The following is a 26,350-nucleotide window of genomic DNA, read 5'->3' as shown; positions in this document are numbered from 1 at the left end:
CCACAAGGCTTCCATAATGCAAAGGCCCTTCGAGCAGAGGAGACAGCGACTGGTCTGAGTGTGCTCATGGGCTGTCACTATTGAGGGCTGGATGACCTTCCTCCGTGCGACATGGGCTTTGATGCTCTTCTGTCTCCGTTCCTCCATCTGTTTAGAGATATCTGCCTTTGAGGTGCAGGCACAACTTCTCTCCTTGGAAGGAGCTCCCAGAGGGAGTCTGAACACCCTGCCCCCTCCCCTCCTGCTCTCCCATGCCATCCATCTGAGCGGTTCCCCGCACACACACCCCGCCCCACACAGTCACCTGGAACCGACCCAAGCAGACACAAGCCCCAGATACCTTGGCACAAGTATTTTTTTTAAATTAATTAATTTATTTATTTTTGGCCGTGTTGGGTCTTTGTTGCTGCGCGCGGTCTTTCTCTAGTTGCGGCGAGCGGGGGCTACTCTTCGTTACGGTGCGCGGGCTTCTCATCGCAGTGGCTTCTCTTGTTGCGGAGCACAGGCTCTAGGCGCGCGGGCTTCAGTAGTTGTGGCTCGTGGGCTCTAGGCGTGCAGGCTCAGTAGTTGTGGCGCACGGGCTTAATTGCTCCGCAGCACGTGGGATCTTCCTGGGCCAGGGCTCGAACCCGTATCTCCTAGATGGGCAGGCGGATTCTTAACCACTGCGCCACCAGGGAAGCCCCACCTTGGTACAGTTTTATTCAGAGACTCCAGACACCCAGGCTGGGCGTGGCACAGTGTTCTTGCCAGTGGCAAAAAAACTGATAGCGCACGTCCGTTAATACTAACCGTTTTAATTTAAATTAACAGCATTTCTGGAAGGCAAATGCAGTCGATAGAAAATATAAAAATTTTACTGTACAAATTTTACATCACATTCAAAAAAGCAAGTATGTGCCTCGTGGCCACAGAAGATCCTGGGTTTGCACACACGGATGAAATCCTGGCTGACCAGGCAGCATCACACAAGCTCTCAAACCAGCTTCACATTTGTCTCCACCTGGCACCCAGATCAACACAGGCCACCACCACCAGGGGCTTACAGGGCATGCCACGCCCCTCGGCGATCACAGAAAGAAATGCCATAAGAAGGCAGAGGGATTCCAGGCCCTGCACACATCTTCAATTTGGTGACACGGAGCGGTCAGCTACACGCCACTCACAACTGGTGGGGAACTCAGGGTTCAGGACCTCGAGTTGCATGGAGAGGCAGGGGTTGTGGCTCTCGTGTTTAAAGGCAGCAGGGACAGATCCCAGGGTTTTGGAGGTGAGGTTGGGAAGTGGCGGGGGGTGGAGCTGAAGGGTTGAAGCTTGGGCTCCACTCTCAGACCCCGTGGGGACCTCCACAGCCCCCGAGCTCTCGCCCAGGAGGCCTCCCGGCTTTCTCCATCCCTTTCACAGTTGGCTGTGAGGGCTGAATTCACAGTATCTGCTGTCCTTCATGTGTTTCCAAGGCAGACGGGCATGGTGGGGAGCACACGGAAGGGCGGCATGCCTTCCTAACCTCAATTCACAGTCACTTAAGTAGAGACAGGGAGAGGGGGGGCCACCTGGGGGGGGTCCTCAGGTGCTTCTCTTAACTGACAGGCAATTCAGAGGCTCAGGCCGAGCGTGGGAAGGCATCCCGGGGCCCGGGAGAGGAAGGGGGTGGCCCCAGTCCCACCCTCAGGGTTCCTGGCAGATCATGAGTCCCCTAAGGGCAGGCACTGTGACTGCTCCCATCCCGGGCCCCCCGCACTTGCACACAGTAGGTGCTCCATGAAAGCTTTCTAAACTGACCCAAGAGTGTGAGAGCCCCGAGGAAAAAAAACAAAACCCAGACTGACTTTCAGTGGGCCGTGAGGTGAGCCTGACTTGCTTAGCTGCCATTCCACCCCTTGATCCACCTGCACGTCCAAGGGTTCAGAGGGGAAAGGTGAGAGGCATGAACTGTGACCTCCGGGAAGGCGCCAACGTCGGGGTGGGGGGAGGAGCCTGACAACCAGAGGCGGAGTCACACCCCACGTGGCTTTGGGTGGGGCGATCACAGGAGCGGCTGACCCAGAGGCCAGAGGAATGATGGGGAGACGCGAAGAGTCCCACAGAGGAGAAAAGACCCACAGAGCTGAGCCCAGTTGGTTTACAGCCCCTTCGTCTTCCTCCCCACACCCTGAGCGGGAAGGGCTGAGGTGCTGATGGCCGTGGAGGCCCGGGTACCCTGTACGGCTGCCGGGCTGTGCCCTCTTGGCAGGGCCGCTGAGGCGTGCCTGGCCCAGAGCCAGGAAGGCAGCCCCACAGCCTCCAGGCAAAGCGGCCCATCTCGTATGATGTTTCGCCAGACTCCAGGCTGGGAGCCTGGCTCGACGGGTCTACATAAACGGGGTAGGAGGGCCACGTGCCTCCCCGTCTCGGCGGCTCTGAGCGTGGACGCAGGTTCTGGGTCTGAAGACAACCTCCTCTCCACTTTCATCATCCTCGATCATTTCTGGCTTTGGAGCTGGATACGATGACGTAACCTTCACTGAAGGGCTTCTTGGCCATTTGGAACTTTTCTCTTTAGGTGTCAGCTTCTAATGAGGACAGGCAGGACACTGTCACATCCTGGACTTTCCCAAACCCGGCCCCTCCTCTGGTTCAAAGGGACACAAGTAGGAGGCCTGACTTGGCGCTTGGGAAGACTCTGAAGGTCGGGAGCTTGCTAGCTGGGTCTAAGTGAAAGCGGGGAGGGGCACGTGGCTCCCACCTTGGCTGAGAGCTCTGAACACGGGCAGTGGAGGAGTCAGCAGTGGGCTAAGGGGTTTCAACAGGACTGAGGGCTGGAAGAGGTGGGCAGTTCCGGAACCTTGGCAAGACTGATGATGGGCCAGGGCACCCTGTGGCTAGGAGGGTGGGCTCAGGGACCCTCTGCTTGCCACTTCTCCCTCCCCCTACTTTCCCTGTTCTCATGGATCAAGCCTTCATGGTGTACGCAGCTGCTGGGCTAGGCCTTAGCTCTGGGGTCAAATGTCAGTCAGGGACTGGGATATTTCTAAACAGCCGAAGCCCTTAGTCCCTTCTTCTGGTGCCTCCCCTGCGGGCTTCATGAAAGAAACGTCTTCCCAGGCACTGGGAACCCTGGCTGGGAACCACTGGATCAGTCCAGATGTTATTTGGATTTTATGTCTCTGCTTTTTCCAGCAGGTATGGACTGGATTACAAGGGTCAAAGGTGAACCCAAGCTCTCTGTGAACTCCCGACCCTCATAATCCAGCTCGGCTCCTGGTCAGGGTGTCCTCTGCAAGAGGAGGAAGGGACAGCGGCCCTTCAGTAGGACGAGGGGAGATGGGATTTGGGGCCAACGCAGAGGCCGGGTCAAACCTTGTGGTCCCCCCACCGTCCTGCCTGGGGAACAGCCACAAACACGATGCTTTTCTTCCTCTGAACCAGTGTGGGTGCCTCACTCCTACAGGGTCCTCCAGAGGGGATGGCCACTTCTGCCCTCGGTGCCAGTGACCTCTGCACAGACGGTTTTTATTATCACCTATTGTACAACAAGTCCAACTCTGCAGAAACATACATGTAAACATTTGCCGTCTGTCGGGACAGGTCTGGTTGTTGGTGACGTCATTTTAAGAAACAGCAGGCGCGGCTCCATCTCCGGGACCCAAGTGTTTTTATGGAAGAACAGTCTAAACCGAGGACTCGTGCTCCTGGTTCGCAGCACTTAGGAGGATGGCTGGCGTTTTGAAGAGTGTTGTTTTTTTGTTGTGGTGGTTGTTTGGATGTTTTAGAAACCCATTTAAGAAAGAAATACAATGTCAGAAAAACGGCAGAGCTGGCTACATCTTTGGATTACTGGACTCCAGGACGCCCAAGCCAAACCTTTCAAACCGGGGTACAACTTTGTTGCTGTTAATACTGCAAAGAGGAACAAAAACAAGAGTTATAGCCCCACTGGTCTTGATCAGAATTTGGGCAGCATTAGCTAATGAGTGGGCCAGTTCCAGAAGCTCAGCAGAGGACCCAGCCCCACCAAGAAGTGGGAATGATGATACAGGCCAACAGCCTTGGCAGAGCTGCTCCTGGTCCCACCTGGCCGGGGGTTAAGCCTCGGCTGCACTCCCTCCTGGAGGGCAGGGGTCTGTTCGTCTTGGAACCCCCAGCACCCCGCACGCCCAGTAACCGCTGTGGGCTCATTCTCACTGGCAGCCGGGAAAGCTCTTGCTCCGAGTGGAACTGGGAGGGAAGAGAAACCCAGCCACCAGTCCTAAGAGTGGCACTGCAGTCTCCTTCCAGAAACAGTCCCCAAATGCTGGGGTGCGTCAGGGCCATCTGGGAAGCAGGCTGAGATGCGGGTTCTCAGCATCTGCCTCCAGACACCCGGATTCAGGTCTTGGGGAGACCCAGGAATCTGCGTTTGGTAAGCAGTGGAGGACCTGTGGGTGACCTGTCAGCCACACTCTTGCCGAACGCTGGCTCGGGGTCTGGTACTTTCCGTCTGCACTGGGCAGATGGAAGGGGAGTAATGCTGCAGGGGGGAGAGGGCAGAAACATTTCCACTAGTGAAACTGTTTGGAGACAGGTCCCACCCCCTTGCTTCAGGACAGCTTTCCCCGGTGTGTGGCCGAAGACACAGCCCTTCTGAGCTGGTGCCTTTCACGGCAACAGAACCTGTGGTGTCACAACCCTAGCCCTCCAGAGGGGACCACCCGGCAGCTCTGAAATCATTCCACTCCGTGTTGGACAAGATCCCCGCGGGTTAAAAGCCAAGCAAAACCCCGACCCCTGTCCTGCGGACACACCCCACAGGGGGCCGGTGTGCTGGGGGACCAGGGAGAGGGGGGATCTCTCTCACTGAACTGTTAGTAGGGAGACAGGGCCACCCCACAGAAGAAGCGCTAGAGAGAGATGAAGTTGAGTCCAGGAAGGCGGTTCTGGGGGTGCTGTTAGGGGGACCCTCCATGGAGAGCAGTTACTCAGGCACACGCAGGCCGCGGAGCGGGGCGAGGGCCAGTTTTAACAAACAAAGCAAAAGAAGAAGTCTCAGCAGAGAAGGCCAGAGTGGCAGCGACCGCATCCCCTGGGTTAGTGCCCGCATTGCTGTTTGAGCTCGAGTAGAAGTCACGGTGCCGAGCGTGGATTAGGAGGAAGAAAGCCCCGGTACATGCAAGGCAGCCAGGCCTACAACCTACAGAAGGAAAGAGAAGAGGGGAGAGCAGCGTCAGAACCCGAGCCCTCGGGGAGGGGGCAGGGGAGCAGCCGAGGCCTGGCCAGGGCACAGGGCAGGGACCCCTCTTTCCCTGCAGACAGAGAAAGGGACATCCCCACTCCATTCCAGGCTTTGGCAGCAGAGCAAGCTTGGAAGGGAGCCTGGCACAAAGACCCTCCCCCAAGCTCGCCCTGGGACATGGCCACAGAATTCTGTACAGAGGTCGACCAGCAGGCCCACTGTCCCTCAGCCCCTGACCATCAAAATCGACGTCTCGGAGTTTACTATTTCTGCTCCCTGCATTCTCTTCTTTAAAGTCTGGCCAGAGGGGATCCTGGGGACTCAGACCAGTGATCTGAGTTCTCTCCCCACCACGGATAAGCCATCGTCTGCCAGTGTGCGGACAGAGGCCCTGCCACATGCCGTGGGTCTGCTCTCAGCCCAGTGAGAGAAACATGAGCTTGCAGGGCCCTTGCCGGTGGCCATGTGAGCTGCCAGAGTTTCACTTTCGTTTATGGGAATACAACATGCCAAGAAGGGGAAGCTGGATGCAGAGACGGAACAGGAGGCAGGAGGTGCAAAGGGTTAACCGCAGACAGGCAGAGAATCAGGGAACCAGCAGAAGACACACTATTCCTCCAGGACTGGACAGTTGTTCTTAAAGTCAGGGTGACCGTAACGTCCTTTCCCGTAGTAGCGGCTCCGCCAGCGCCTGGGAGCACCCGCAACCATTTTGCCAGGCGTGGGAGGAGTGCGGTCCGGCAGGTGATGGAGGTGGGCACCCAGTGTGGATGGGTGGAGGAAGGGCCACAGGAATCAGGGTGGCGGGAGAGGGGGAGACGACAGGACAGGCCAGCGGATCCGCCACCGCCCCCCCCCCCGGAAAAAAAAAAAAAAGCGACAAGACCGATGGAAAAGAAAAGAGAAAATGAGAATTAGAGGTTTGAGTGTGTAGAAGTAAAAATCATGAACAGGAAGCTTTGATACAGACTCACTGAGGTATGCTGGCATTCCTTCCTAGAAGGGGCTAAAACTGATCACTTTGGGCAGGAAACAACCCCCATTTCTGACTCAGTGTCCCACATGTGGAATGGGAAGGTGGGGCTCTGGGGCCTTTCGGGAATCCGGAATCATCTTCTCCTGAATACCCGCACCACTCCTCAGCCCCTACTCCATGCCCCGTCCCCAGTGCAGCCTTCGCTTTTGTGGAGGAGAAAACCAGGGCCTGGTGTGCTAAACGAGCTGCCCAAGGTCTGACAAACCAGATCCTTGAACTTCTTGAGAGTCCAGGAGATGCCCGGGCTCCCACCCAAAACCCAGCTCCCATGACCCTTCTCTTCTGGAGACCCTTCCTCCAGCTCCCCGGTGGGCAGTGTGCCCACAGAAGCTGAGTTTCTGCCTGGCACTCAGCATATTGTCATCAACCCCTCCTTCATCCCCATCACCCATCAAATATTCATTGAGCAATTACTACATCCTGGGAGTGTGCTTAGAGCTGAGAATACAGAGGTGATAAGGCAGCATCCTGCTCCGAGGGCTTACAGTGTACGTCTGCTTGTCTTTATCCTAATTAAACTATCAACTCCGTGCTGGTGGAGGCCCGGCCCCGGCCTGTCGCCTCAGGTGTGGCACAGCTGTCAGCAACAGTTGGGTAAAACCCACACCTCTGATGGCAACACCTGTTACCCCCTATTTGTATTAGACTCTGACCCATCTTAAGTGCAAAATACTGAATCTAATCTCACATTATAAGGTACAGCATTCCCTCACCCCAAATCGTCATTCCTCAGACTGTCCCTCCAACTGGCCTAAGTTGCCAACTTTGCTGTATTTCTTCAAGCTCTCCTCCTTGCACCCTCTGCTGGGCTGACCCAGCCCGGGCCTCTCCTCACCTGCGGCTCGACGCCTGGTCTGGTTTACTTTCAAAACGAGCTGGCAAACTAGGTGTAAGTCAAATCTGGCTACAAAAAAGTTGTGACCATTTTAGAGCTGTCAAAAAAAATAAAAAACCAAAACAAAGAACGTGTGACAGAGACCATATGACCTACAAGCCTAAAACACTTAAAATCTGGCTCTTTCTAGAACAAGAGGAGTGCCACTGCCACCACACACTTGGGCAGGTGTGAGATCCGGGTGCAGCTTCTCCGGGGGCTACGCTGGGTGTAGGGGTTAGACAGGCTCTTGCCCCCTGCCACTGCCTGACTCCCACCAAGAGAAGACCCACTTTATCTGTTCTATGTCCTGGGCCTGTGGGAGACGACACTTCTAGAGAGTGCCTTACACCTCAAAGTTCAAAGCCATGCATCTTGTCCAGGAGGCCAGCCACGTGTGACCTGCCTCTTGTTTCTGTACGATCCACAAACTAAGAATGTTTTTTACCTTTCCAAATGATCGGGGGGGAAAAGAAATCAAAAGAAGACTATTTCATGACCTGTGAAAATTACATGAAATTCAAGTTTCAGCATCCATAAATAATGTTTTACTAGAACCAGCCAGCCCGCAAGTTTGTGGGTCTGTGGCTGCTCCTGAACCAAAGAGCAGAGCTGGGTCGTCGTGACAGAGACTGTACGTGGTGGTGTCATCGCTTTGCACGCCACTGGGCACCCTGCAAATCCCAGTGACAAGGAGCCGTCACTCGAGGTTCCCTCTCGGCCTGCAAAGCTAAACTATTTCCCACGTGGCCCTTGACAAGCTTGCCCACGCTCCCACTCTATAAAGCTGTGGAAACTGAGGCTGGGAGCAAGGAAGGACTTGCCCAGATTCCCGCAGAGGCAGGGCAGAGGTCTGTTTTTGAGTGTTCTGGAAGAGAGAGCCAGAGGGACAAAGGAAAAAGGGAATGAGGCAGAACTCAGAAGAGAGGAGTGGAGACCACCCCAGCACAGAGGGCTGCAAAGGATTATGTGATTACACAGAAAGGAGACGGGCTCCCAGTGTCAAAGCAGCACATAAACCCGGGCGGTGCGGTCCCTGTGACAGGTGGCTGATCTGGGGGCTAGAAAGCTCTGTGCCATCTTAAGCAACAGCTGCTCGGCTGGTTTTGGTGAAGCTCTGTCTGGCCCCCTCCCAGGCAGAACCTTTCTTTTTTTTTTTTTTTTAACCTTTTAACCCAGAAATTTTATTTATTGTTTTAAATTAATTTTTATTGGAGTATAGTTGCGTTACAATGTGGTGTTAGTTTCTACTGCACAGCAAAATGAATCAGCTGTTATGAACCCAGGCTAACGCGGGGCTGTACAGCAGGCAGAACCCTCTTGTCAGGGCCTAGCCTGGGCCCAGCGTCAGCACTGGGCTGGTAACAGTGATGTGGTTTCCACGGAGGAGAACGGGAGACACTGGCCTATGAAAGAGTCTCCTAAATAAACGTGATGAGCGGAACGCCGACATCCCTTGGGCAAGGGGACCAGTGACCTCTGGCTAACCAGCTCTGGGGGTTCCCTGGATCAAAGGCTCGGGCAGACAGAGCAGACAGTGCCCTCCGAGACGCCTGGCTGCAGGTTTGGCTCCGAGGGGCACTTACTCGGCAGACTTCCAGAAGTGCCCGGGGTGCGAGAGCCTCCGGTTCAGCTTGGGCAGCTTCTCCAGCATGTCCATCAGCAGCGGGAAGCTGGGCCTCTCCTGCAGGTCGAAGGCCCAGCAGGTGGACAGGATCTCCTGCAAAGCGAGCCGGCATTGGAGGACGTGAGAGCTGGCGGGGAGCGAGGCGGGGCGCGGCCGGGGCACTCTGCCCAGGGTCCCTTCCGTGTTCCCGAGCGCCCCCGGGCTGGTGGTCGCCTCACTCTCCTGCCGACACTGAGGTGACTGGCCATGGCTGGAGTGGGGCCGCGAAATAACTGAATTTGAGAAGAGCTCTCACACTTCCAGTTAAAATGAAGGGCATGGGCCTCCCTCCCCTCCTTCCTTCCTCGACCTCCCTGGAATAACAGTTACAAAGACGAATGAAAGGTCATAAGAAAGAGATCAGAAACGGGGTCACGGATGTTTGGAACGGAAAGCGGAAGGCAGCGTGTTGACAGGTGAAACGCAAGATGCTTGGAAGGTGTGCAGGGCTGGCCAGGCTGCGATGGAGGAGGAGCCTGGGGGCGTCACAGGAATGGAGGCTGCGAGGGTCAAGAAGGACTGAGTACAGGGCAGCAGCGAGAGTCGACGGAACAGCTGTCCTGACAGCCCCGGGTCGAGGCAAAGCCCTTCTCGCTCTGGCCTTCTGCTGCCTACTCTCCGGATCCACGTGTGCACACAGCACACCCCTCGGCCTTTCGATTCAGAAGACAGGCCTGCACGCACGACCAGACAGAAGGTGCTCATGCAACAGGGCAGATGGTGACCCCGCCGGGAAACTCACAGCCTACTTAGTGCTTCACCTGGATGAGTGCCGGGTGGTCCCCCCAGACGTTTCCAATGCTATGCTGCCCAGGTACCTACTGGGGCTACTTATCAACATCCTGGCTGGCATCTGTCTGCTCCAGGCCTATCTGACTCATGAGCACGTGGTAAACACTGACGGCGCTGAGAACACCGCCCCCCCGGGCTCGTTCATGTATCACTGTGCCAGGCGGGGGAACTTACAGACTGCAGTGCAGAGACACCATTAATGATATTCAGTCATGTGAGGGCAGCGACCGTATTATGATTTGGCATCTTGAAAACAGATCTGCTGTGGAAACCTCGATTTGTTCTCGAACGGTCGAGAACAACATTAAGGAGAAAGATCTGACACGACAACGACCCTACTGTTTGTACTTTATGCAGTGAAATTTGTTATTATCTTCTTTCTAGTAAGTAACATACAGGCTTTATTAGCTTATCTCGTAGTTCAATCAAAACCATTATCTTTATTTCCTTCCTGTCCTTTTTTTTTTAAAGATGATTTTCCTTTTTAAAGGTTAGCAGTGGGGTGGTGAAAGAGGCAGCAAAGAGGCCTGCCTGCCACCCATCCGCCTCTGGGTCCCACGTCTCAGGTGAGTGAAGGAAGGGCAGCCAGCCGCCTGCCCTCTACCCCACCTTCCTCTCCCAGTGCAGGGGCTTGGGGGGCTACTTACGGTGACTTCCTTCCCCAGGCTGACGGAGGCCAGGACTCGCTTCATTCCCTCTCCGCTTCCAATCTGCCAGATCAGGGCCTCCGCAGCTTGGTTCTTCAAGGGCCAGTCTCTGGCTTGCAGCTCATACCAAACGGTCCTGTGGAGACCACCCACCCACGTGGCCTGAGCTCCCTGGCGGCACGGCTCAGCTCAGCTCAGCTCACACCCCGGAGGTGCCTGCTGCCCTGATGCCGGAAGCCCGGCAGGAGGACCCAGCATCCCCTTCCTGCCTTCCTCACCCACCAGGCTTCCGGGAACGCCTTGACTCCTCCCGGGGCCCTGCGCTCCCATTGTGGCAGGAGGTCTCAGACAGCACGGGCTCTGGACAGAGATCCCGGTATAACCGTTCAACCTCCGTAGGGTAGCTGCCCGTGGCCAAGGTTGTGTGAGGAGTGACAGGAATGCCCAGCCCTGGGCCTGGCACACGCAGGTGCTCAGGAAATGATAGTTAAAGGTCAGGCCAGGAAGAGACCACCCGCGAGGGAAGGATCCCCCGAGAGATTACGGGATGAGGCCGTCACTCAGACCCTCCAAGTCCCCTTGCGTTTCTCGACTTACCTGGATGGGACCTTCTCCGTTAGACACACCCTGTCCAACCTGGCGGCCACGTGGGGCTACTGAGTAACCGAAATGTGGGGAGGGGAACTGAGGTGTAAAACACACACCAGCTTTTGAAAGCTTTGTGGGGTAAAATTTTAATTTCTTATTTTGATTACACGTTGAAATGATAATATTTTGGCTATATTGAGTTAAATATCTATTGAAACTGATTTCACCGGTTTCTTTTTTTTTTTTTGGCCGTGCCACACTGCATGCAGGATCTTAGTTCCCTGACCAGGGATCGAACCAGGCCCCCTGCAGTGGAAGCGCGGAGTCCTAACCACTGGACCGCCAGGGAATTCCCTTTTTCTTTTTTAACGTGGCTAAGAGAAGACGTTACACATCTGGCTCATATTATGTTTCTATATTTCTATCGGTCAGCACCCCAGCTCTTTGTGGGGCACAGCTGGCAGGACTCCCTGTTCTCTCAGAGGGACAGTCCTTGATTAGCTCTGGTGAGTGTCCTCATGGGGCAACAGGTGGGAATGACACCCAGAGTTAAGCATTCTATACAATTAGCTAATTTAGTCCTCATTTAACAGCTCTACCAGGGAGGTACTTTATTCTTCCCATTTTACAGGTGGGGAAACAGAAGGTCAAGGACGTGGTCACTGGCCCAAACAAGTGGCTGATCCAGACTCAAAGCACACCTCCCCCTGCCCCCCGTGGCCAGTAGGACCCTCTCTTTGAGCCACACTTGGCCTCAGAGCCCCAGGCGGAGAGATGCCAGGGGCCTCCTCACCCAAATGCATAGACGTCAGCCGCTTTGGAGAAGGGCAGCTGGTCCTCGTCCTTCCCGGGGGTCATCTCCCTCACAATCTCGGGGGCCAGGTAGCACAGCCAGTCATGTGACAGCTTCAGCTGGTTCTCACGCCTGGAGGCCAAGAAACCAGGGCAAGGACATGGCCTTCAGTCAGCAGCAAAGAGGCCCGCAGGGCAAACATCTGCCCCAGGGCTGGCACGCCACCCACCATGGCCCAGAAAAGCAGCACGCCATCATGCACTTGCCAAGGCACCTGCGCTTTGGGGGAATGTTACAGAGGAGTGATAACCAGGCTTTTCCAGAAAAGCAGGGAAGAACAGGCATCGGCAGCGAGTTGCACTTGAGGGTGCTGATTCTCTGCCCTGGGAGTGTGGAGGGCATCTCCAAGCAGGAGATCAGATCTGCCTGTGGGCCTTACAACCTGGCCTGGTCCAGATGCTTGGGAAGCAGCCTTTCTCCCCATCCCCACCCCCGCTTCAAGATTTGTGGAACTAGAACCTGACACTCTTCCTCGTAATGGGGACGTGAACCCCGGTCCCCTGCCCGAGTCAGTCAGCATACAGGGAAAATGTGAGTGAGGGGACCCAACCACCACGGGGGCCAGCCTGAGAATTCAGCACTACGAGTGACCTAAGTGTCACCCAAACCTGATTCTGGACCAGAAACACAAGAGCAGGACCAGAGCAGACCTGCCCTTTCCTGCAGGGAGGGCTGCCCCTCAGTAACAGACAGCGAGTGCCCAGACCTCGGCTGGACCTCAGGCCCACCAGCACCGCCCAGTTCCTCCCTAGTCTGTCCAGATGCCCAAGGCCAACTGACCGTCCCTCTCGGACCACGCCCGAGATCCCGAACAGCCCGAAGTCTGTGATGACCACTTTGCCATTGTCGTAGAAGACATTCTTGGATTTGAGATCTTTGTGCACGATGCCCTTGGCGTGGAGATATCCCATTCCCTGGAAGACAGCGAGCCTCACGTCAGGGGCGGAGGGAAGATGAATGACGAATGACTTAGCTCCTACTCTGGGCCGGGCCCTGAGCGGGACGCCCTACCCCACCCCCTCATTTCATCTTCACAACCCTGTGCAGTGTAACTGTCTCCTTTTTACAGAGGAGGAAAGCCAGCCTCAGAGATGGGAAGTCACCTGCCCCAGGCCACACTGCAGTTAAGCAGCATTGCTGAGATCTGGTGCCAGGCCAGTCTGCGCTCCTGCTGTGTCAGCGCGCTGCCCAACATCCACCTTATACTCAGATGAGGTGTGGAAAGGGTGATGGGTGAGGGGCTGGGGGTCAGGAAGTATACAAAGGTTCACTGTGATGCTACTGTCCGTGTTAAGTCATAAAAGACCCGAGTGATCTGGGGTCTCTCTCAGGCTTTGCTGGCCTCTCCCCTCAGGCTGGGCAAGGGCTAGGGTTGGGGAACAGAGAGGAATTCCCACAGAGGGAGCCCCTGAGCTCAGGTGGTCCCACTGCCTGTGCTGTGGTAGAAGTCCTGGACTAAGACTGAAATCCAGCCCAGATTCTAATTCACTGTGGGGCCTTGGACTTGACTTCGAAGCCTCAGTTTCCTCAACCTGCCAAGTGACAGGTCAGGGCTGGGTGATTTCTAACCAACGCTCTGTTTGGACTGAACACTGCCAGGTGCATGGGACGTGGGTGACCTGACGCAGGCATGATCTCATCCAAGGCCAAACTCAGGACTCCCAGGTACCCTGATGCTCTTGGGAAAGGGGAGCGGGGAGGGAGAAGGGGGGAGCTGTACAAGATGCATGACTGAAATGGGCATCCCTGCCGGGTCAGAAAGAGGCACGTGTAAACCCATCTCCCAATCTCCCACATCAAGGGTGCTTCATACGTGAGAACTCCGCCTGACTTTAAAGGTATCTTGGGGTGAGGAGGGGAGAGGTAAACAGCAAGCCACATTTAGGAAATAGAAGAATGAGCTGTGAGGCAGAAGCAGACAGAACTCGGCCGAGCCCAGAGCTCAGACCAAGTGGGGCTCGAGCGCGTCAGAGAAGAATGTACACAAGGCAGATGCTCTCCTGCAAGAGATGGGAGGGCTCGGGGTCCACTGTGGCCACTTCCCCCAGGCCTGCTGAGAGCTGTCATCCTGCAACGGAAGCAGGGAGTTCCAGGAAAGAGTGACTTGCTCTTTCCCAAAACGCCATCCTGAACGTAAAACGATCCTTCTTAAAATGTCTGCCCATTTCCCAAACCAAACCAAGGCACAGCCTTCCCCAGTGACCAGAGAGAGCCAAGACCCCATCTTGGGTTGAACAGGGACCAGCTGTGTGACTGAGGATAAGTGCCTGTACCTCTCTGAGCCTTGTTTATAAAATAGGTGTCACAGCCTCAAATGGCCAGAGACAAGATAGAAAGTGCCCGGGTCTGGAACACAAACCCTCCTTCCTTCCCATAATTTCACAATGCCTCTAGAGTGGCCCCCAAGCCCTCTAACCAAAGGTCAAGCCCCAGTTATTATATTTTGAGCCTCAAAATATCAGAGATGAGTACAAAAGGAAGTGGCTTAGAAGTTCTCAGAAGAAGGGGGATGGGGAAAATAAATAAGCCAGCAGAGAGGAAGCTTCCGGCTCTGCAGCTCCAAAACCTTTGAACTTTTCTCTTCTGCCCTGGAATCTTCCAGATGGCTCATTCAACCTAACTCAGCAACCAGACTCCCACAGTGTCCTGACGATAAGGAGAGAGAACAGTTTGGGGGAGGAGGGCAGAGTCCGGCAGAGTGTGGAGCAGGGCCCAGCAGGTTTGGGGCCAACATAGAGTAGGTGTGACGCTCTGCAGCTCCCTCCAACTTCTCTGCAATGAGACAGACTACAAATGAAGGCGTAAGTGTGATATTTGTGTTTTGGGGGCTGCAAAAGTTTAATGCATTAGTTTAGCCACATGGAAATGTCACGTGGAAATCTTGGTGTTCATAAACGTCACTGAGATTTTTATCTTTTCCTTTCCAACAACACACACACACACACACACACACACAATGGATGTAAGGAGGGAGGGAGAAAAAAGAAAAGAAGGCAAGACTAACAACAGGAAAGGGACAAAAACTTGGTGGGAGCTGGAAAGAGAAAGCTTTTCCACAAAAACAAGAACCAGGAAAGAGGAAGCCCTATCCAGCACTAATCTAGTTTTTCTCTGGGCCTGTCTGTTGCTAAATAAAGCAACAAATAAGCTTTTCTTTCATTTTTGTTTAATTACTTTAAAAAGATGAAAGGAGGGGCTTCCCTGGTGGCGCAGTGGTTGAGAGTCCGCCTGCCAATGCAGGGGACACGGGTTCGAGCCCTGGTCCTGGAAGATCCCACATGCCGCGGAGCAACTAAGCTTGTGCGCCACAACTACTGAGCCTGCGCTCTAGAGCCCATGAGCCACAACTACTGAGCCCACGTGCCACAACTACCGAAGCCCGCACTCCTAGAGCCCGTGCTCTGCAACAAGAGAAGCCACCGCAATGAGAAGCCCGTGCGCTGCAACGAAGAGTAGCCCCCGCTCGCCGCAACTAGAGAAAGCCCGTGTGCAGCAATGAAGCCCCAACGCAGCCAAAAATTAATTAATTAATTAAAAAAAAAAAAAAGGCTGCCTGAGTTGAGCCTGAAGGCTGTCCTCATGAAACTTGGATTTGGAAACTTTAAGGCAGAACCCCTGTCCCAAACCTTAATCAATTCTAACAGACTCTCACCAAGCGCTGGCCCTGGACCCAACGCTCTCTCCATGGATTATCCCAGTTTACCTTTGCACCAATCCAATGAAGGAGGCGACACTGGCATCTCCATTTCACAGGGGAGGAAGCCAAGGCTCAGAGAGGCTAATCGACCTGCCCGAAGTCACACAGCTGGTGTGACCAAGATTCAAACTCAAGCCATCTGTCTTTAAAACCCACCGAGTTTCTCCAGGGTGTCCAGCTCCCAGCAGACAAGACAGGGACAGAGGGAAGGAGATGGGGGTCCCACCCTTGAGGCGCCCCACCTAAAGGGAAAGACAGAGCAGCCACCACCACTACCCTGACATGGTCAGACAGACTGGGGGACAGCCAGGAACTCTGGAACCAGCTGGATGCCCCTTCACCTTAATGATCTCCTGGGCGATCTGCCTGGTCTTGTTGATGTCCACAGATGTCTTGGGGTCCCTCACAAACGAGTGCAACGTCCGTCCCTTGCAGAAGCTGTGAGGAGTGGTGGGTCAGGCAGAGATCTGGGGCCTGTGCAGCCCAACCCAAGCCCCTCTGGAGCCGGGGAGAAGCAGGGGCAGGGCTGTGCCCACCGGCCTCGGGAGGGCTCTCTCCGTCCCCTAGACCCTGGGTGTCCGAATCCTTGTTCTTAACCAGCCTGATGCCCATTCCTGCTGGGGCCTGGCCTGAGTGGGCAAGAACACCGGCTCCCCGAGGCCTAGGGCCTGCCCACCACAGAACAGGAAACTCAGTTCACCAAGCCTCCTGGCAATTCAGAGCAGCCCACCTTTGTGGAAGTTCGAGGCAGGAACACGCGCACGCAAACTCAGCAGCCAGGGAAGAATCTGGCCTTTTCAGGCTATTACCAGGCAGCATCAGGGCTCCGGGCTCACCGTAATGATTTTCATGATCGTGTTATTTTCTGATCACAGGGATTTTATTACAGTGCAGAGTGTGCAGGAGGGGAGGGGTGGCTGTCAGGCATGTCAGAGTGATTATTAGATAAGGGGCTTGTATGTCGTGGTCCCCACCCGTACCGACTCCTAAAACCCGGAGTGAGGAAGGACCCAGACAGAATGTGTAGCTTCATTCCCCTGCTCCAGGGAGAAGCTGACTTAAGCCATCTGAGGAAGGGGCTAGTTTTTAGGAATCATCTCCAAGGAGATAAGATTCTTGGACCCTCAAGGTCTGGAATATCGGCTGATGGTTGCTTTTCTGTGTTCCAGTCCCCTCAGCAGATTCTAAAACACGTTAACTTTTTTGTTAATGTTCTTTTATTCTTTTGCTATATGTATTCCCTTTAAGGAGACTCAGATCTCTCATGGGACCGGGTGGATGAGAGAGAGATGGGAGGATGAATGATGGACGGCACTGAGGCTGGGATCCGGGGGATGCTGGGCTGGTGTAACCACAGCAAGGCTCCCTGAAGCATCATGGTGTCATGCTTGGGCTGGAATTTTGTCCCCACCCCACCAGGTCCACGTGGTGCCCTGATGATCTCACACTGCTCGGGAGTTCTAGTGGGTAGTTACTTATATCTCTGATATGCAAGCAAGATGGAAATCATTTTTTACTTAGTAAATAAATACAGTTTGTTTGAGGAGAAGGTGTTTTTTCAAAGCACAGGGTCCAACTATAGAGTATGTCATCAGACTATTAATGAGGATTCTTTTGGCTGATGGGATTAAAGTGGTTTTTAGCTTTTTTCTTGACACCACGTATATTCCAAAGATTCGTCACTAACCTCATATTGCTTTTCCTGATTTTAGAAGTAAAGACCCAACAACAACTTTCTCAGTGCCATGGGCAAAAATGTTTCAGTTTCACACCCCTCTGGTGCTCGGGGGGGGGGAATGGTCACTCATCCACTGATGGTGGGAGGGGAAACTGGTGGACACTTTCTGGAGTAGAAACGGACAACGTACATCAAAACGTGACATACGTGCACTCTGACCCAGCCCCGCACACGTACTGCCAGAAGTTCACCAAGATACGGAAACAGAGATGTTCATGATGACAAAGTGTCCAGCAAAAGAGGGCTGGTTAAATAAATTAGGGGAGGACCAGCGATCGGGTTCCAGAGAGAACCCAGAGCCCAGTTGTGGGACTCGACCCAATTCCACTCCACTTTCAGTGACACCATATTGGTAACTTGAAATCAACTGTGGTGAGTGTTTACACCACAGGAATTGACAGATGCCAGGTATCAACACTAGAGCTTCCCTCGCCACCACCCAAGAGCTGGTTGTTAAACATCTACCAGCACCCCACTGGAGGTTCTGCTACGTGACGTGGCGGGAACACTATGCAGGTATTAAGAAGATTAGAGCAGACCTCAGACCTGCACTCCAGTGAAGAAGGCAAGGTAACCAGTAGGCTCTTTGGTGTGTATTTTTACAAACACATAAATAGTTACAAATCAAATAGATAAATAGTTTAAAAACATGAGTGTATACAAATTTTTTTATTTTAATGGAAGGCGTGATAAGGAACTGTTTACAGTACCCACCTTTGGGGAGAAGCACCCGGGTGGGGTGGGAAGAGGCTGGTTTTCACTTTATACTTTTCTGGAACATTTGAATTTTCTCTATCCTTAGGTATTGTTTTACTGATTTATTTATTTAATGTCAATGGGGTTATACGATGGAGAAATTACACCTCAGTTTTGGTTTTCTTCTCTGTACCTCTCTGAATGAAAACTTCCATGCCCTCCGGGGTGTCCACACAAATAACAGGGCCCCCAGGGAAAGGGGAAGAGGAGGCGGCCACCCCAGGGAGAGTGGGACCGGGTTACCTGGTGATGATGGCCAGGTGCGGCGGGTTCATGCAGGCCCCCATGAAGAGCACCACGTTCTCGTGCCGCGTCTGCCGGTAGTTCATCACCTCCTTTTTGAACAGCTTCAGGTGGTCCTGGTTGTGGCCATCCATCTCCAGCAGGCGGATGGCCACCTCGCCGTGCCAGCGGCCACGGTGCACCCGGCCCCAGCGGCCCTGCCCGATGGGCTCGCCCAGCTCCACCTGCTCGAAGGGGATGTCCCACTCCTGCAGGTACACACTGGTCTGGCTGGCCTTGCGAGAGATGGGGCCTCGCCAGGGCCGGCGGGAGCTTGGCAAGTCATCCACCTCATCCTCGTCGTCTTCGACCTCTGACTTGCCGGCCTCGGGCTCCTCAGCCTGGAAGGAGAGGGGGAGGGGATAGAGGGGGCGGGAGACCTGGGGGCAGGCGGGGAGCAGAGGGGCCCGGGGTCAGCAAGCCTGGGCTCTAGCCGCAGCTCTGCGGGGCTTGCTGTGGATAGCGGGCAGGTCACTTCGCACCACACAGCCTCAATGTCCTAATCCACCGACTACGGCACTTGGCCCTTTTTCCCGCTAATGTTCCAAGACCCACCTATGAGTGACATCTAATCGCTGGGGAAGAGCATTAACATCCCCTGGCATGAAGAACTGGACCGCATTCACCCTTTCTGGCTATGCTTTTGTTTAAACACACAGTTTCTGACTCTCCTCTGTACAGGAATAAATCAGTCTGCTGTCTGCTCAGGATCTTTAAGCCACTGCACTGTTCGGTTGACACTGGTTCAAGGGTCAAGGTAGCAATTCTTGGCCCCAGCTAGAGTCAGAATCACCTGGGGATCTTTGATAAGTCCACACACCCGGCCCCACCCCGGACAGACAAAAGGAGAGCCTCCCGGGCTGGGGCCCAGGCCTCCTGGCTGGGGGTGAAAACCATGGGAATGAAGCGTTTACTTGAGCCTCAAAAAACGGAAAAGCAGAAGGAAGCTTGCTTCGTGGCATTCCCTCATTGCTCTCCCTGCCACGTGTACTGCTCGAGTCTGCCGCGGCGGGTGGGCACCTGAGATGGCCCTCAACAGGGCCCGGTGCCCGCATGCTCCCCAGACCCCTCCACGTGCTGAGCCGGGGAGAGAGGAGAGAGATGCACCGTCGACAGCTTGCGGGTCGCCATCACTCACCTCCACTTCGTGATCCTCCGACACATCTGCTTTTGGTTGGTTCTCAAGCCTAAGAGTGAAACAGCGTTTGTCAAAGGGACCCCGAGGCCGGGCCATTCTGCTCCCAGCTGGGCAGGGGACTCCCCATGTGAGGTCTGAGAAAGGGGCACCAGGCCTGGATCCTTACTTTGACCCACCTGGCCATGGGAAAGGCAGTCAGGATGCTGTGGAAACACACAGGAGGCCGAGGACCAGACCCCGTTTCCCTTCTCTGGCCTTGGCCTTCTCCAGACTTAATCTGAGGGTGGTAGGGGCCGACGGGTGGGCAGTGACCATCAAGGCCCTTTCGAATCTGACAACCAGTATGGGGTTCTGAGCACACGCACAGGACTTGGAATTCTACTTGAGAACTGGTTCTGTTGCTCCCTAAGCTGTGTGACTGGATGCAATTTCTTAACCTCTCTGAGCTGGCTTCCTCATCTGTATGTTGAGGATGACACCTACTTTACACCTGGCCGAGAACTATACAAAAAAATGTGAGACAAGTACTCAGCATGGCCTGACACAGAAAGGGCTCCACAAACAGGAGCCATATAATTAGGTTTCTCTAACGCTGAGTGCCCTTTGCCCGGCCTTCCTGGGTCACAAGACTGCTCCTGCCTCACAGACTGCCCCACCCAATGCTGACTGCACCAACAGGAGGCAACTGAAACCCTGTGGCTGAGTTCACTGGATCTACAGGGTGAATTAGCCCAAGCAGTGTCCCATCTGGCTGCCCAGGTACATGGCAGGGTCTGGAATGGGAGGGTCAGAGATTTAAAGGTGGAGGTGGGAGGCGGTCAGGGACGTGCGTCCAGCTTTAACAAGTCCCCAAGGAGGAGAACGCGCAGGGCTGCCTACCGGGAACTGTCCGCCTCGGCGAATGGGACTGTGGGAGGAAATGCCGAAATGTCTGGAGGAAACAGAAAACAAATATGAGGCATGAGACCCCCTTCCACTCCCCCGGAAGACACAGTGTTTGCAAAGCCAGCACCCGCAGGGCCGAGCGTGCTCCGCCAGCAGCCCCTCGCTGGGCTGCACACGTGCTCCGGGGCCACTTCCCCTGGGCTTTCCCTAAAGCAGAACACGGACGCAGCCTCCACGGCCCTCGGCTTTGCCCACACAGCTCTGCCCTGGGGAGGGACTCCAGTGGGGCAGGAGGCTGAGACTTCTCAGTCACCACCATCGCCCCGTGGCCAAACCGCCCCGGACAAGCAAGTGGTAAAAGCAACAGGGCTGCTCTTTCCCGGATGTGTGGGCCAGACCCTCCTCCTCGGCTCCGAGGCAGGGGCTGGTTTCAACACCCCTTGAGAGTGGGGAGACTCTCGGGCCAGCCGAGGCCAAAGGCCGGACTCGCAGGTGGCTCATTAGTGTCACCTGGTGCCTGGCACAGCCGCCGGGGACTGCTGGTGGGAAGCAGGGGCCCCATGCCCTCAGCTTCAGGGTTTGGGTGGCTGGTGGCGCAGCCTCTGGGCAGATAGAAATGCACGGTCCACACGCCGGGGGCCCCAGGATTGGGCAGCTGGCACTGACCCCTGAGCCTGGGGCTTTCCCCGTTTCAGCACTGAAAGCCCCACGTCCAGGGAACACAGGACAGATGGTCACCCCAGTGTGGAGCCAACCTGTTACAGGCCAAATGCCCTATGGCTGCTTCTGCTGCTGGCTTCTTTCTGTTCTCTCTGGTCCCTTCTAATCGCACTCGGGGAGGCTGGCAGCCCCAGGGCTGGGTGGGCCCCTTGTTCCCCTTTTTAGCAAAAGAAGAGACTGGAGGTGGCAGTGGCTTGAACTAATCAGGGCCTCTCCCTGTCCTCTAGGACAAAGAGCCTCCCCATCAGCCAGCAAACCTCCCTCACCTCCCTCTGGGCTTTCTCCAAGACTACCCCTGTAGCTTTCTCAACATCTCGATCATACTTGGAGAGTCTGACAGAGGTCGTGGGCCTTCCTATCAGGGAAATGCACACATGTACCCAACATCCTGTGTACAATTTCTGGGGAATCCTAGACCCGGAAGCCTCTTCTAAGGCTCCTCCAGACACCACTACACTGTGTCTGCAGACTGTCAAGGGCGGCCTGATGTTTCCACCCATCCAACGCTGCTCAAATGTTTCCACAGAAGATAAACACATGCACGGGGACGGGGGAACATGGGGAGGTGGGGGTCTGGGGAGAAACCGCACCCCAAGTTGGGGGGAGGCAAAATGTCTCTGAAGCTTCATACTTTTCCTTAAACATTAAGAGTGCATTTTGCATTCTGCTCCAAATATGTCCACATTTGTTTTAATACAACTATATTTCCCTTCTCTCCCTCCTGACGTATCTTCAGAGCAAGATGGACCCTTCTGGAAGAAGAGCCACACGTTTTCCCCATGCTTTCAAGGGTGCTCCCCTGTACGTCACCCTAGAGCAGTAGCCAGGGAGGCTCTTGGAGGGGAACCACAGAAAAAATGGGTGTGAAGCCACAGAGCAGCTCAGGGAGCCTGGCCCTGACCCCGGCCAGCCTGCACAGCCTGCAAAACCACTGGGGTGGGCCTGTAAGAACTAACAGATGCTCCCAGCCACTCCCCTAATGGAGCTGGGCTGGGGAACAGGAAAGCCTGGAATAACCAAAATACCAGGACTTCAAGACAGACCTGTTTAATCCAGGAAAAAAAAAAAATTAGCTACAGTCTTTGTCTAAAACACACAGAACCTTCATACGGCTGAATTCAGAATTAAAGTTGCAGATTATGTGTACTATTGCTTGTCATCTCCAGCTAGAGAAATAAGTACTAATTGTATAAACTCCTTAGGGGCAGGAATATGGTCAAATGCAAAGGTTGGCACACAGAAGGCGTACAAAACAATTTCTGTGAAAGGGAATCAATGAGAATGTCTTAGTGAAAGTTTTCTTCTTTAAACTTTCTGCACTGGAGGCACTTCCAACAATTGCCAGCAGATAGCGCTGTGTGACAAGGCTCTGGAAGGTGAGGCCCACTGAGTAAGTGAAGGCTGCAGACCTTCCCAAACTGGCGTCCCCTTCTTTAAGATAGGGTAGTAGTTTCCCTGCCATTATATAGAGGAAGATATCTGGTTAGATGCTCATAAGACATCAGCAAAAGATCCTCTCCCCTTATTCTGCAGACTGGGTTTCTGCCACCTCCTAGCTGTGTGACCCTGGACAAGTTGCCTGAAGTGTCTGTGTAAGACGAAGGACTGGATGGGTGCCAAGGGTCCTCCCAGTAAGGCAGTGCTCCTGTGAAGGGCCAGCCTCAAGGCCACTCCCTCTGCCCCCTTGCCCAGCCTCAACAGACAGGCAGCTCTCAAAATGGGTGGGTGTGAGACTCAGGTACCTCCAAGGCACCCAGGGAGAGGGCTGGACAGAGGGGGTCACGTCAAGGGGCAGTTAGTGGAACCATGCAAAGGACTCACCTGGGAAGATAAACTGCTGTCTATGATGAATATAGTAGGCAGCTTTAAACAGAAGAGCAGGTAAGTCACACACAGAACAGCAAATGCAGCAGCAGGAGAGGGGACGGAGGCACAGGCTTGGGGGAGAGGGGCTGGTTATAGGGCTGCGGCAGCCCTTCCCCACCTGCCCTGCCCCAGCTTCCATGCAGGAAGGAGGAAAAGAGCTGGGAGGAAGCGGTTATTAGGAGGAGCCCCCAGGAGTAAAGGAACTTGCACCGGAGGGCTGGGGTTTGGAGACCCAGTCCCAGGAAACACCCTGCTGCAGAGCCCTGGCCAATTCCATTCACCTCCCAGGCCCCCTTCTCCTCTGTGAACTGCGCATGAGCCCAGGAGGGCAAAATACAACGGGGAGAAAAACTGAGATTCTGAAAATATTGAATAGTGCTGTGTGCAGAAGAAGGGAAACATCCCCCAGCCCGCATTCACACCTGGAGGTGCTGAGGCTTCAGTCACTCGAAGTCACCATCCAAAACAATAACCCTGCCCCAGGGCTAGCCTCGGAGATACACAGAAATGCTCCCCACAATACAGAGTGGGTGGACGGTAGGAGGAGGTCCCATCCCACCTTAACAGCCGGACCAGCCCAGCCCAGGACCAGAGAGAGAGAGCAGATCCTGGAGAGAGAGGGCTCTGTGCAGGGGACAATGTGAGGCCAGCCTGGGGACATCAGGGAAAGCTGAGAAGCTCTGGCTGACATCACACAAAGGACTTTTTCACTGGCTGTTGTTTTTCAAACAGGCCCTTCCTTTCAGAAAAACCCAAACTAGGACGTTCAGCAAAAGGCCCGGTTTCAGAGCATAACAATGACAGAGCAGAAGAGGAGAGGAGGGTGATAGCGCGGGGGCCATCGCTGGGTCTCCCGGGAGGGAGAGGTGGGCTCGGGACGACACACTAATGTTGGGAGATGTCCAGCCACATGCGTGTTAAGGTGAAGGGGCAGGGAAAAAAGAAGAAAGGTTCTTAAAAATCTCACCACCCCCCAAAAGAAGTCCCAGGGACCCTAGGGAGATGGGCCCAGAGAGGCTGCCTGGCCTCCTGCCAGCTGCAAGCAGCCCCAGCCAGGGCTCCCCTGGCACAAGGAGAGCTGTGCCTCTGTCCTCCTCAGCCTGGAGCCCCAGGAGCCAGTGACAGGTGGGGCCTGGCCTGGCACTCCCCGGGCTGAAGCTGGCAGTGGGCCCGGCTGGGTCCGGAGCAAACTAGAATGTCCCAGCTGCCCTCCTCCCCCGAGCTGCCACCTGAAACACACCGAGGGCCAAGACCAACTGCGAGGAGCCTCCTGGGAGGCCAGGGCCGGAGTTCAGTCCTGAATGGGTGAGTGGGCTTTGCTCTGCTCCTTGGGGAGGTGGGACACCCCGGGCCTGGCCGAGTGGCAGGGTCCCTGTCCCTATAGACCCGGGGCAGCCGGGGCCACGGTCAGAGGTCAGCTCTGCTCTGGCACGCACTCCCCGGTGGACTCCGTGGCCTCATCCATACAAGGGGGATGACCTAACTCCAGCCTCACACGGTCTCTTGTTTTATGGAAAAGGGAACAAAAGCGCCCCTCTAAGCAGCTTGTCCAGATCACAGAGCAGGTAAGCCACAGAGCCCCGGATTCCCTCGCCCCAGCCTTCTGGGCCTGCCCCAGCCCCCCGTGCCACCTGTCCTGCTTCCTGGGAGCTCAGAAGCCCCGAGTGAGTGAACAACGCCAGGAGAAGCCACCCCATGCATGGGAGCGCAGCGTTGGGATCAGGTCAAGAACCCAGGCTTGGGACTTCCCTGGTGGTGCAGTGGTTAAGAATCCGCCTGCCAAGGCAGGGGTCACGGATTCGAGCCCTGGTCCGGGAAGAGCCCACGTGCCATGGAGCAACTAAGCCCGTGCGCCACAACTACTGAGCCTGCGCGTCTGGAGCCCACGCTCCGCACCAAGAGAAGCCACCACAATGAGAAGCCGGCGCACCGCAACAAAGAGTAGCGCCGCCACTAGAGGAAGCCTGCGCACAGCAACAAAGACCCAACGCAGCCAAAAATAAATAAATTAAATAAATTTAAAAAAGAAAAAAACCCAGGCTTTACATCAGCCTTGGCTTTGATCCCACCTCTGCAGCTTACATGCTGTACAGCTCAGGGCAAGCCACTTGCTCCCTCTGAACCTGTGTCCCCATCTGTAAAATGGGTGCAATCACAGCAAGTTTAAATACGGTGAAGCTCTTGAGCTCAGCACAGAGCCTGGCTCCCAGCAAGTGCTCTTAGTGGCGGCAGTGTTTGACCTTGAGCCTGCCGGGGTGTGCAGAGAAGGGACATGCAACCCCACCCCTGAGGCCCGAGAAAGCCCCAAGGTGTGGTACCTGGGAAGTTGAACCTGCCGTCCCTCTGGCCGGGCGAGGGGTTGGGGGGCGTGGTGGCACTGGGTGGGTTGGACGACGTCGGGAAGGGCGCTGGCGAGGAGGGCGTGGAGGACGTGGTGGAGGACGGGTTGCTGCTGGAGTCCAGGTGGTTCATGGCCAGAGGATGCTCCTGCAGGACCAGAGACACAGGCAGTGGCAGGGACCGCCCAGTCCCGCCCGCCCCCCACCCCTCCCCACCTAAAAAGGAGGAGGTCAGCCAGGGCATCCTGGCGCTTTATGGGTCTAATATTTGAGGGAAGAACAGGACAGGGAGACGCGCACCTCAACGTCCATCCCCTGGAGGGCTCCTCTCATCTTTCTTATTTCAGCTCAAACGCCCTTTCCTCCCCGAAGTCCTTCCCCAGTCCTGGCTGGGGCGTGCTCCTCCCCTTTATCCTCCCATGGCTCCCAGCACTTTTCATCAGGGCACCTGAACTACGGTTTGTCAGCTGCAGGCGTCTTGGGCGGCTTTCTGAAGACTCTCTCTCCACCACGCTGTGTGTGTCCCAGGAGAGCAAGGACCACACCTGCTCGTCATACACCCAGGGCCTGGCTCTGGGCTGGCTACAGAGTAGGGTCTTTTAACGAATTAAATTCAGCCTCCAACAAACCTCTATTTAGTGGGTGGTAACAGTGGGTGCCTACTAAGTGTTCCCTCCACTCAGCAGGGGGACCTGCCGGCTAGGACATTCAGTGGCGTGGGCCCTAGCAAGGCCAGAGGACCACCTGAGGGAGGGCTACTGGGGGGAACTGAGTCTACATCACGGGGGGACCCTGGGCCTGACCAGTGTTTCCCAGACCACACACCAATTCCTCAGGGGGTTGGGGAGGGATTCCTGGTCAAAAAAGTTGGGGCCAAGTTGGGTTAAATGCTAAGCTCAACCGGTTTCTCCTGTACAGGCCCTCAAGGCTCTGGGATGCACGGTGGACTCTGGAACCCACCAAAGCCACGCAGTGGGCCTCACCGTCCAGCGACCACCCACACTGCCTACTGCCAAGCTAAAGGGGGGAGGGGGCTGCATCCACTGGCCCTCACTCTGTCCGCTCACACGTCAAGGCCGGACCCTCCATCCCGGTCAGGCCAGGCCAGCCAGGGCAGGGGGCTAGCTCGAGGCAGCTTGAATCCCAGCCCCGACTCAGCAGCTGTGTGACCTTGGACGAATCACCCCACCCTTCTGAGCCACACGGTGCACTGTCTATACAGCAGGGGCATCAGCTGCTGCCTCACGGGGTTGCTTATTCACTCAGCATCCAATACAAACGT

The 26,350-nt window shown here is 55.2% G+C and overlaps 1 protein-coding gene across 4 annotated transcripts in view; it reads right to left on the bottom strand.

The window, feature by feature from the left end:
• Positions 1–545: 545 nt before the first annotated feature.
• Positions 546–26,350, bottom strand: part of KSR1 (kinase suppressor of ras 1) — a 147,901-nt gene continuing 122,096 nt past the window's right edge. For 2 of the 4 annotated variants that reach the window (XM_068529953.1, XM_068529952.1), the window contains 11 exons: positions 25,048–25,216; positions 22,685–22,726; positions 20,138–20,189; positions 19,259–19,307; positions 18,082–18,461; positions 15,686–15,782; positions 12,428–12,561; positions 11,588–11,719; positions 10,207–10,342; positions 8,688–8,821; positions 546–3,879 (listed from right to left, as the gene is read on the bottom strand). In XM_068529953.1, the coding sequence (XP_068386054.1) occupies positions 3,801–3,879; positions 8,688–8,821; positions 10,207–10,342; positions 11,588–11,719; positions 12,428–12,561; positions 15,686–15,782; positions 18,082–18,461; positions 19,259–19,307; positions 20,138–20,189; positions 22,685–22,726; positions 25,048–25,216 (1,404 nt within the window). In that variant the 3' untranslated portion in view covers positions 546–3,800. Of the gene's footprint in view, positions 3,880–5,801; positions 5,883–8,687; positions 8,822–10,206; positions 10,343–11,587; positions 11,720–12,427; positions 12,562–15,685; positions 15,783–18,081; positions 18,462–19,258; positions 19,308–20,137; positions 20,190–22,684; positions 22,727–25,047; positions 25,217–26,350 lie in introns of all 4 variants that reach the window. The other 2 variants (XM_068529954.1, XM_068529951.1) reach the window with 2 other exon arrangements.

Source organism: Eschrichtius robustus, chromosome 20, assembly GCF_028021215.1.
Source record: "Eschrichtius robustus isolate mEscRob2 chromosome 20, mEscRob2.pri, whole genome shotgun sequence".
In the NCBI taxonomy this organism is placed as follows: Eukaryota; Metazoa; Chordata; class Mammalia; order Artiodactyla; family Eschrichtiidae; genus Eschrichtius; species Eschrichtius robustus.
The sequence above is the reverse complement of the archived record's forward strand: the minus strand, read 5'-3'. Positions and strand labels throughout refer to the sequence as shown.